The following is an 11,471-nucleotide window of genomic DNA, read 5'->3' as shown; positions in this document are numbered from 1 at the left end:
GAAAGGGGAGGAGCAGGCTCTGGTTAGCTCAATGATGAGGGGGAAAGGCACTCTGCACATACTCAGAGGCACATGTATTCTACAAGTCAAATAAGTGTCTCTCTCAGGTTAAGCTCTTGGGCAGGGGCTGTTTGTAAAGCACCTCTTCGTCCACGGAGCTCCTCTTGCTTATTTATTACAGTGGTGCCCCGCAAGACGAATGCCTCGCAAGACGGAAAACCCGCTAGACGAAAGGGTTTTCCATTTTGGAGGTGCTTCGCAAAACGAATTTGCTATGGGCTTGCTTTGCAAGACGAAAATGTCTTGCGAGTTCCTGCAATTTTTTTCCGCTCCCCACCCCCTTTTTCTAAGGCACTAAGCTGCTAATAGCCTTTTAGCAGCTAATTCGCTAATCCCTTAAGCCTTTAATAGCCGCTAATAGCCGCTAAACCGCTAATAGCGCTAATCCGCTAATGGGGTTGCTTCACAAGACGAAAAAACCGCTAGACGAAGAGACTCACGGAACTCGTCTTGCGAGGCACCACTGTATTTGTGTATTCCATTTATATCCCACCTTTTCCTCCAAGGAGGTGCCACTCTGACACCTGATTCAATCCCTACGACAACTCTGTGAGGTCAATGAGGCTGAAAGAAGGCAGTGACTGGCGCCTGAAGCTCACCCATCGCGCTTCAGGGCCGAGGAAGGGGACTTGAACTCAGATCTCTCCCAGGTCCCAGCCTGACACTCTTATCCGCTACACTGCCAACCTGGGTCTTTTAAGGAATCTGAGACGGTGAGCCAGCCTGCAAACTGGTGGCATTTGCCACCACAACATTGGTGGTGGTTCTTGAGCATGGGCAAAATGATGCCACCAGCAAATTTAATAAATACAGTAGTACCTCGGGTTACATACGCTTCAGGTTACATACACTTCAGGTTACAGACTCCGCTAACCCAGAAATAGTACTTTGGGTTAAGAACTTTACCTCAGGATGAGAACAGAAATCGTGCGCTGGCGGTGCGGCGGCAACGGGAGGCCCCATTAGCTAAAGTGGTGCTTCAGGTTAAGAACAGTTTCAGGTCAAGTACAGACCTCCGGAACGAATTAAGTACTTAACCCGAGGGAGAACTGTAGCAACAATAGTGGTGCAAGCTGAATGGCGGGCGGAAGTTCAACAGGCTCAGCTTCTTTCCTCGCAGTGTTCCGGCTAAATGTACAGCCTGGGCTAATCTCGGCCTCAGAGCTGCTGAAAGGAAGCAGGTCAAGCCCAGACCTGCGGGTGGGAGAAAGTGGCCCCTCTCAAAGGGAACCGAAACAATCGAGGTGAAATGAGATTTGTTCTAACGTGTTCCCAGTTATGCTCTTTGGAGCTGAGGAATTTGGTTTTTGAAAATTTCCTAATCAAGAACATAGATGCAAAAAGTGCTTGCTCCATTGCTGGAACGCATTGGCATGCCTGGGAGTCATTCTGGACTCACAGCTGTCCATGGAAGCGCAGGTCAATTCTGTGTCCAGGGCAGCTGTCTTCCAGCTCCATCTGGAAGGATGAGACCTTCTCTGCCCGCAGACTGTCTCGCCAGAGTGGTGCATGCTCTAGTTATCTCCTGCTTGGACTACTGCAATGCGCTCTACGCGGGGCTACCTTTGAAGGTGACCCGGAAACTGCAATTAATCCAGAATGTGGCAGCCAGACTGGTGACTGGGAGTGGCCGCCAAGACCACATAACACCCATCTTGAAAGACCTACATTGGCTCCCAGTACGTTTCCGAGCACAATTCAAAATGTTGGTGTTGACCTTTAAAGCCCTAAACTGCCTCAGTCCAGTAGACCTGAAGGAGCATCTCCACCCCCATCATCCAGCCTGGACACTGAGGTCCAGCGCCGAGGGCCTTCTGGCGGTTCCCTCATTGCGAGAAGCAAAGCTACAGGGAACCTGGCAGAGGGCCTTCTCGGTAGTGGCGCCCGCCCTGTGGAACGCCCTCCCACGAGATGTCAAAGCGATAAACAACTACCTGACATTTAGATGACATCTGAAGGCAGCCCTGTTTAGGGAAGTTTTTAATATGTGACATTTTAGTGTATTTTTCATCTTTGTTGGAAGCTGCCCAGAGTGGCTGGGGAAACCCAGCCAGATGGGCAGGTAACAATTAATAAATAATAATAATAATAATAATTATTATTATTCTTAAGCCACCCTTCATGCAAAGGTTCATAGATATAGCTCCCCCCCTTTTATCCTCCCACTAACCCTGCGAAGCGGCTTATTTCGCTTCTGCTGAGGCTTCAGGGGCCTCCACCTTTCCCTCGGAAGTGGAGCTCCCTCTGCCTTGTCACCTGTGACAGGATGACGGCAGGTGCGAAGCGAAACCCAAGAGGCGGCTTAGGTGACACCATCCATCATTTATGGCTCTGGGCAGGAGGGATGCTGCTCCGCTCGGCCTCTCGCCCCAGACGCCGAGGGGAGTCCAGAGGGGCTCTGCATCCCAGCCTCTAGGTGGGACACGACTGAGCAGGTAAGAACTGCTTCCCCACCCCTCCGTGTCCTCAGCATCCTGGCAGAAGCGCTGCCTTTGTTGTTTCAGGTGAGGCAGAGAGGAGAGGAAGAATTTTTATTCATTTGCTGCATCGTCTTTTTCTCCAAGGATGGCACGCGCGATTCTCCCCTCCTCATTTAATCCCCACAACAACCCTGCGAGGTAGGGCAGGCTGAGAGGCAGCGACTGGCCCCCAAAGTCACACCCAGCGAATTTGAACCTTGGTCTCTCCAAAGTCTTAGTCCAACACTCTAACCTAGGGGTCAGCAGCCTTTTTCAGCCGTGGGCCGGTCCACTGTCCCTCAGACCTTGTGGGGGGCTGGACTATATTTTGGAGAGAGAAATGAATGAATTCCTATGCCCCACAAATAACCCAGAGACGCATTTTAAATAAAAGTGCACATTCTTCTCATGTAAAAACACGCCGATTACCGGACCGTACACAGGCCGGATTGAGAAGGCAATTGGGCCGCATCCGGCCCTCGGGCCTTAGGTTGCCTACCCCTGCTCTAACCACTACACCCCACTGGTTCTTGGTCACTCCCAGAGCTCAGAATCCGTGAGGAAACCAATTCCCTTTGGTTTATTACTCATTCTGTTAAACTGCCCCACACAGATCCTACCCCCAAAAGTTCTTTGCAAAACGCCTGAGGTTATTTCTTCGTCTTTTTGGATCCCCGCTGCCCGTTACCTTCTGATGATAAAATGACCGCCAGATAATAGTTGCCTCTTCAATTTCACATGCTGAATGACCACCTTATGGCGAACTATATCTGTCCAATGACGGCTGGCATTGATGTTACTGAACTATCCCCACCCAGAAGAGTTGATGTGGGTACCAGATTCAAAAGACGCACCTATCTATATCGGAGGTCTCTTAAAAGCAAGGCAGGCAGCCAGCAGTTAACCTGGCTGTGGTTTGTTAGAAAAGTTACATGCTTCGGAATAATGCAGTTGGGGGGGGGGTCTCACTGGCTGTGAGATGTAGTGGTTAGTGTACCAGACTATTTACAGCTACTGGATAATAATAATAATAATAATAATAATAATAATAATAATAATAATAAAATTATTATTTGTACCCCGCCCATCTGGCTGGGTTTCCCCAGCCACTCTGGGCGGCTTCCAACAAAGATGAAAAATACACTAAAATGTCACATATTAAAAACTTCCCTGAACAGGGCTGCCTTCAGATGTCTTCTGAATGTCAGGTAGTTGTTTATCGCTTTGACATCTGATGGGAGGGCGTTCCACAGGGCGGGAGCCACTACCGAGAAGGCCCTCTGCCTGGTTCCCTGTAGCTTTACTTCTCGCAGTGAGGGAACCACCAGAAGGCCCTCGGAGCTGGACCTCAGTGTCCGGGCAGAACGATGGGGGTGGAGACGCTCCTTCAGATATACTGGACCGAGGCTGGACTGGAGGAGCGTGCCTTTGGGGCTGAAGTCAAACTCTTGGAAGGCTGCAGTGCCTACTGTAGAGACTGATAGAGGAGAGAGATTTTTTGCTGCAGCTGGGGCAGAGGAAGGTGTCCAGTTGTGCTGTTGCACCCGGGCGTTTCTCCTCTCTCCTCTCCTCCCAGAGGTCATTCCTCCTCTGGTCACTGCTAGAGATGCACAACCTGACTGTCTCCAGGCACTGCGATCGTCCACAAGGGATTCCCACAGGGCTGGGTTGGTGCTGCCAGCCTTCATATCATGTTTGCAGACATCTTCGTAGTGCAGAGTTAGTCTGCCAGCGGGCCTTCTGCCTGAAGCCAGCTCCCGGTAGAGCACGTCCTCAGGGACCCTGCCATCTTCCATTCTGTGGACGTGACCAAGCCAGAGTAGACAGGAATGTGAACAGGCTGGGGATGTGGGCTTAGAAGAGTTGGTATAGTGGTGGACTCGTACTCTGGTGAATCGGGTTCGCTTCCCTGCTCCTCCACATGCAGCTGCTGGGTGACCTTGGGGCAGTCACACTTCTCTGAAGTCTCTCAGCCCTGGGTAGTGATAAGGCGGGATATCAAATCCAAACTCTTCTCCTTCTTCTTCTTCTTCTTCTTCTTCTTCTTCTTCTTCTTCCTCCACCTCCTCCTCCTCCTCGTCTTCTTCTTCTTTCTGCACCAAGAAGGTCTTCTTCTGCATCCCCACCAAAGATGTCTGAGAGGGTAGTGGGACAGAGACAAGGGTTTTCCCCCTGGGCAGATTCGTTTGGGATAAAACGCTCCTTCAAATAGCCTGGGCCCAAGACATATAAAAGGGACTAACCGTGTCTATTCATGTCTACTCAGAAGTAAGTCCCATCCAGATCTGTGAGGTTTGCTCCCAGGGAAGTAAACATGAGACTGCAGGCTGATCCAGAATTTGGGGGTGTCTAGAACTTTTTTTATGTACACCACAACAGCAGCAAGGATACTCATCGCAAAGTATTGGAAGACACAAGATCTACCCACCCAGGAAGAATGGCAGATGAAGCTGATGGACTACATGGAACTGGCGGAAATGACTGGCAAAATCCGAGACCAGGGAGAAGAGTCGATGGAGGAAGATTGGAAAAAAATTAAATTATATTTACAGAAATACTGCAAAATTAATGAATGTTAGAAGAATACTGGATTGAAGTTATATGGTTTTAGCAGAAATGTTATTAAGGATTATGTAAAAACTGATTGTTATTGGGCAAAAGTGGAAAATTGAAAGCAAGACTGTGTTAAGATAAATTTTAGATCAAAAAACTGAGAAAGAGGGAAAGGATTTGCTGAACCAGTTAATTTGAATTAGAATACAAAAAAGGGAGGTGTGAGGAAGTCGAGGAAACAAGCAAATGAAAGATAAAGATATGAAATTTGGATGTGCTTTAAAAAAAAGGGAAAAAAAGAATGTGGGGGTGTCGCCCAGGCCTTCCTTGCCCTGCTTGTGTCTCCCCCAGGTCTGAGGACAGCGGCCGGCTTCTCGACACATCGCCATGGTCTCCCCGGCTATTGCGCTGGCGTTCATCCCTTTTGTGGTGACGCTGCTCATCCGCTACCGGCACTACTTCTGCCTCTTTTACCGGGCGGTGCTGGTGCGGCGGGTGCGAGACTACCTGACGGGCATCCCCAAGGAAGAGAGGGCCTTCCAGTACGTCTTGACCCACACCATCCCGGGAGACCCCCAGCACATCCTGGAGACCTTTGACCACTGGAGCTACCACTGCGAGTATCTCAGCAACCTGGGACCCCAAAAAGGTGTGCGATGGGGACAGAGGAATGTCCCTGTTTCCATCGGAGAAATGTTGGAGGGGATGGAATAGGATGTCCCTGTTTCCATCGGATAAATGTTGGAGGGGATGGAATAGGATGTCCCTGTTTCCATCAGAGAAATGTTGGAGGGGATGGAATAGGATGTCCCTGTTTTCATGGGAGAAATGTTGGAGGGGATGGAATAGGATGTCCCTGTTTCCATCGGAGAAATGTTGGAGGGGATGGAATAGGATGTCCCTGTTTTCATGGGAGAAATGTTGGAGGGGATGGAATAGGATGTCCCTGTTTTCATGGGAGAAATGGAATAGGACCTCCTTGTTTTTATTGGAGAACTGTCAGAGGGGATGGAATAGGACATCCCTATTTTCGCCAGAGAAATGTTGGATGGGATGGGAATGCAGTGAGGAAGCCCGGATCCGTTTGTTTTTAATTTGCCTCTGTTTCTTTTTGAGCAACCAACCCCATGTTGAAGGCCTGAGACACGATGTGATTGCCTTGGCCCCTTGACTTAATCAAGTGGCGGGGAGTTCCAGGGAATGGGCTCTTCTTAGGTCTAACTGTAATGAGTGGGAGAGCACACACTGGTAAGGACATAAGCAGGGTTGCCCAAACTTTTTTCAAAGAGGGCCAGATTTGATGAAGTGAACATGCGTGAGGGCCGGCCAAAGCTTTTTTTAGGATTGAAGTTGTTGAGCTTCTTTACAATTTTACTCCGGGTTAAATTGGCCAGCGGGCCAGATTAGACCCCCGAAACAGACTTTGCACATGCCTGACATAAGGAGAGCCATGCTAGATCATTGCAGGGGGGTGGACTAGATGATCCTTGGGTCCCTTCAGAGGCACAACAGCAGAGAAAGAAAATAGTCACCATGTCTCCTCCGTGAATTTGTTGAATCTTCTTTTAAAGCCATCCAAGCTGCTGGCCCTCACTGCCTCCTGGGGGAGAGAATCCTGTAGTTTTTAAACTTCCTGTTGCCGCTTCAAGATGCTGTTTTATTTGATGTATCATATTGGCCCAAATATAAGCCGCACCTGAATATAAGTCGCACCTTTAAAATTCAAAAGGGGGGGGGGGAGAAAAAAAGACAATACCAGAATATAAGCCGCTCTCTTAAAATTCCGCAGTCACTCACACCCGTTTCGTTTTACCGTATGTCTGTTTCAGCAGCGATATCATAAAAGCCCATTTTTGTAAGGTTGCAAATTTAAGCCGCACTGTCAGAATTTTGGGCGGAAAGTGAGGTTTATATTCAGGCCAATACGGTATACCTACACCTTTAAAAGCAGATCATAGCGGAAGCAATCAAACTTCTAAAGCAGGCAGCAAAACTGCTGATCCTAAATCAGAGTTTTTTATTTATAGCTGTGGCCGTTTTTTTGTGGTTTTTGTCTAGATAGAATTTTGGGCATATGTTGTACTAATGTCAACTGTGGTAATCAGTAACCTGCCCTGGAAGTATTTGGTGAAGGGCAGGCTAGAAGCACAAATAGCAGATAGATAAGGCCAGGTCACACGATCCCTCTGTCTTTCTGCCTATTTAAAGTGCTCCAGACCAGCTCTGCCAGAATGCTGTGCCAAAGACTAGAGAGACCGCGGCAACCATTAAGGAATGTAGAACCACCGAATTGTAGAGTTGGAAAGGGGTCCTAAGCGTCATCTAGTCCAACGCCTGCCATTTACAGCAGTGATGTCCAAACTTTTTCAAAGAGGGCCAGATTTGATGAAGTGAAGGGCCGTGAGGGCCAACCAAAATTGCTGAACTTTTTTTAGGATTTTACCCCAGGGCTCAGGGCAGCTAACACCAGTAAATTACAAGAAAAACATAACGGGGGGAAAAACCCCCAATTTAAAATACTGGTTAAAATGCAGCCTCCTTTTAAAAGTAGCCCATAGATCAAAACCATAAGGGGAGGGAAACATAAGGGTCAGACTGAGTCCAAAGGCCAGGCGGAACAGCTCCGTCTTGCAGACCCTGCGGAAAGATGTCAAGTCCTGCAGGGTCCTAGTCTCTTGTGACAGAGCGTTCCACCAAGTCGGGGCCAGTGTCGAAAAGCCCCTGGCCCTAGTTGAGACCAATAATAAACTGCCACAGGGGCCAGATTCAATCGACCGGCGGGCCGGATTATGCCCCTGAAACAGACTTTGGGCATGCCTGATTTACAGCATTCGAGCCAGCCGCCTATGTACCAGTTATTGAAAACAACCTGGTTACAATGAGCTTCTAAGCTCACCATCTCTTTTAGTTATTCACTTTGAAACATCTTTTAGCCCTGATGCACCTGGGCTGTTTTTAGGGCTTACAGCATACGCATGTTATTTGCATTATAATTACTATTACGTTATATTTCCCCCTTATGCTGCAAGACACTCAGTATACGATTGTAAAAGAGAGTCGTAAGAGCCGGTGGCATCTGGTCCCAGGTGTTCCCTCACAATTTATTGCAGCTTTCAAACTCACCAGGAATTGGTTGGTTTTCAAAGGATGAAGTTTCAAAGCATTTCAGTGAACCAAGATTCAGGGCGGAAGCGATTCCCAACCCCTCCCAGAGGGCCCCCCACCCCACAAGCCAACACAAGCAAAGAATCATGTTAATAGGCTTTGGGTTGCTTTGTGCCAGTTTCTGGTCGAAGAGCCAACAGCGCAGCTGTAAATAGTGTTGTGCCCTGTTGCATTGGCTGCTGGCAACTGGGTTTCGGCGTCACAGCACATCCCTTAGAATTCTAGAGTTGGAAGGGACCCTGAAGATCATGTAGTCCGGCCCCCCCTTGCGGGGATTGAACCTGCAATCTGGGCATTATCAGCACCACGCTCCAGCCAGCTAAGAGGAGAGATTGCTTCTGAGCACGGGCAGAGAGTCTTTACCTCTGGCACGGAGGAACCGCAGCACTAAAGCCTTGGGCTTTGAGCCAGAGGATAACTTTTCTGCCTTGATCCAGGCAGGAGACTGAGCTCCCTAAGTCCAGCCGGCCAAAATTAGCAGGCCCCAAATAGCATCTACAGCTGTACAAGCCGCACGAGACTTTAGCCCTCGGACTGTGAAGGCAGCAGCTATTCGTAGGGCCCTGGTGGGCTCCCCCTCCCCCATTTTTTTTTATTCATTTTATAACACAAATAAACAATACAAACAGAAATACAAACAATACAAATTCTTGTTTTTCAAAACATGATTAGGTGAGCTTCCCCAAGTCCCCCATCTGATTTTCATTTTACCTCGTCTTTAGCAGTTTCATATATCATAAATTTTAACCATTTTTTATCACACTTACTTTTACCTTAAAAATCTTCACATTTCATCACTTACTAATAATACTATTTTAAAACACACTGTCTTCTACTTCTAACCCTACAGCCTATATCCACTTCCAAAGCTATTCTAAGATTTAAATATTAACGTATTTTTTCCAAATATTCTTTAAACTTCTTCCAGTCTTCTTCCACCGTCTCTTCTCTCTGGTCTCGGAGTCTCCCGGTCAATTTGGCAAGTTCCATATAGTCCATCATCTTTGTCTGCCATTCTTCTATAGTTGCTAAATCTTGTTTCTTCCAATTCTTCGCTAGTAATATTCTCGCCTTGGTGGGCTTTTGGGTTTCACAGCCTTCCCCAAGACGGTGCCCTCCTGAGATTACATATTCTGGCTCCCAACAGTCCTGGCCAGCCCCGTGGAGGGCACCGTCTTGGAGAACGCTGTCTTAGAATAACCGCAGGGAACAAATTGGGAAGAGGTGGCTGGCTGCTGGGCACCCTCCATCCTTCCTCGCCCCAAACGCAACCTTGATTTGATGCCTTCTAGCCAAGATCCTGGAGCGGCTGATCTATGAGAAGGCTCCCCTCCGAGTCTTGGAGCTGGGCACCTACTGCGGATATGCCACCATCCTCATCGCGCAGCTGTTGCCGCTGGGCGCCCGGCTGTACACCGTGGAGATGGACGAGCGCAAAGCGGCCGTGGCCGAGAAGGTCATCCGCCTGGCTGGCTTCGACGATGACACCGTGAGTGCCTTGGGCTTCCACAGCTGCCCTTGCCAAGCTGCCGGGGGACGGGGGGCAGAGCTGGAGGCAAAGTGAGGCAGTTGCCTTAGGGTGGCAGGCTCTGGAGACCTGGGGAACATGGCAGATTCACCTCCTGTGCTTGTTCGGGCTTCCTCCCCTTTCTGCCGCGAATCTGGCAGGCAGGCAGGCAGAGGAGGACACGGCATTTTCTGTTTTGCCTGTTATACGAAAAACTGCTCCTTTTCTCTTTTGGGGTATTCCAGAGCCCATATAGAGTCCTTAAGTAGGTTGCCTATCAGTAGGAGGAAATAACAGAGGTCAACCAGAGTACAGTGGTACTCAACTCAGTCTCTCTCCAACGTCAATTGAATGCTAGCATAGATAGCGAACCTTTACTGTATTTTTGAACATATATCTTATATCTATCCCACTTTTCCATAAATTTTTGTTTTGAATTGCCTTTCGGGCTTCTTGTCAACTGCGCCATTTCAGCAAATTCTTGTAGCCTGTTATGCCAATCTGTTATTGTCGGGACTTCTTCTTCCTTCCACCCCTTTCCCATCAAAGTCCGAACTGCAGCCGTTGCAAATAAAAATACCTCCCTAAAGGCATTCGGGACGTCTCTGCCAACAGTACTTAACAGAAATGCCTCTGCCTCTCTTTCAACGGCTTCTCTCGCGCAGGTGGAGCTCATCCGGGGACCCTCGCAGGAAGTCATCCCCCAGCTGAAGGAGAAATACGGGCTGAGCCATGTGGAATTCATCTTCATGGACCACTGGAAGCGCTGCTACCTGAGAGACCTGCAGCTGTTGGAGGCCCACGACCTCCTCCTGGAAGGGGCCACCATCGTAGCCGACAACGTCATCTTCCCCGGAGCGCCTCATTTCATGCAGTACGTCAAGGCCTCTGGCAAGTATAAGTGGAGGATTCACAGAACCAGCCTGCAGTACTTCCGGGCCATTCCCGACGGCATGGCCCAGCTCACCTGGACGGGTCTGCAGTGATGGGAGATGCCAGAGTTATAGGTAAAACTGCTCCGTTTCCCTTATGGGGTATTCCAGAGCCCATACAGAGTCCTTAAGTGGGTCCCCTATCGGTAGGAGGAAATAACAGAGGCCAACCAGAGAATATTGAGAAGTGTTGCAGGAAACCCCCCCCCCCAACATGACACACACACACAAACATGACACATACACACACGACATTCTGTTATAAATTCATAGAAAACGGCTTCTGTTATAAATTCATAGAAAATCAGCCGTACATTGGATCTGTACCGTTCCACTTTTATTTTACACCATGAAGGAAGGACAATCAAAGGGGGGCGACTTGACACAAGGCAGCCATAATCCCCCAAGCTTACCAACACGTCAGCAGCAAGCCCTACCCAGTTGGCATGCCAACCTTGATGGTCCAAGACAGAAGACCATCACACTCACAAAGGACCTGCATATGGAAGTGGATTCAGTATGGGATGAAACAAAAGACAGTGACCAGCCCTTCCCTCTGGGGAGGAAACAGTGAACTCCTCTTTGTCCTCAGGAATGTAATAATGGGGAGGGGGAAAGGAGGAAGCGGACAGGTGACAAGACACTCAGGTTTCCACCACAACTCCTCCCTGAACCCCTCCTCTTTGTGATGTGTCAATGATGTAGTCATGATGTAGTCTTAGGGGTGTGGCATGGGGGTGTAGCAGCTAATAAAAGTTGGGGTCTTCTTTTGTTCTGGGCTTCCATCTTGTTCCA

General features: G+C 48.9%; 3 protein-coding genes across 3 annotated transcripts in view; 2 read left to right on the top strand and 1 right to left on the bottom strand.

Annotated features, from left to right (window-relative positions):
* LOC310676834 (tigger transposable element-derived protein 1-like) overlaps window positions 1–11,471 on the bottom strand; it is a gene marked incomplete at its 3' end in the record, with an annotated part of 1,439,559 nt that overhangs the window by 889,452 nt on the left and 538,636 nt on the right. The gene's annotated exons all lie outside the window — the stretch shown is intronic.
* RNF121 (ring finger protein 121) overlaps window positions 1–11,471 on the top strand; it is a 175,900-nt gene that overhangs the window by 158,299 nt on the left and 6,130 nt on the right. The gene's annotated exons all lie outside the window — the stretch shown is intronic.
* Window positions 5,460–10,872, top strand: LOC310675771 (transmembrane O-methyltransferase homolog; the record flags this gene model as incomplete). The annotated part of the gene is made up of 3 exons (XM_083436861.1): window positions 5,460–5,721; window positions 9,530–9,726; window positions 10,410–10,872. 3 exons carry the CDS (start codon window positions 5,460–5,462, stop codon window positions 10,728–10,730), a joined length of 780 nt encoding a protein of 259 aa, XP_083292987.1. The 3' UTR covers window positions 10,731–10,872.

The sequence above is a fragment of the Podarcis tiliguerta genome, assembly GCF_965153285.1.
Source record: "Podarcis tiliguerta genome assembly, chromosome: 4".
Lineage (NCBI taxonomy): Eukaryota > Metazoa > Chordata > Lepidosauria > Squamata > Lacertidae > Podarcis > Podarcis tiliguerta.
This window is presented reverse-complemented; position numbering and strand designations above follow the sequence as displayed.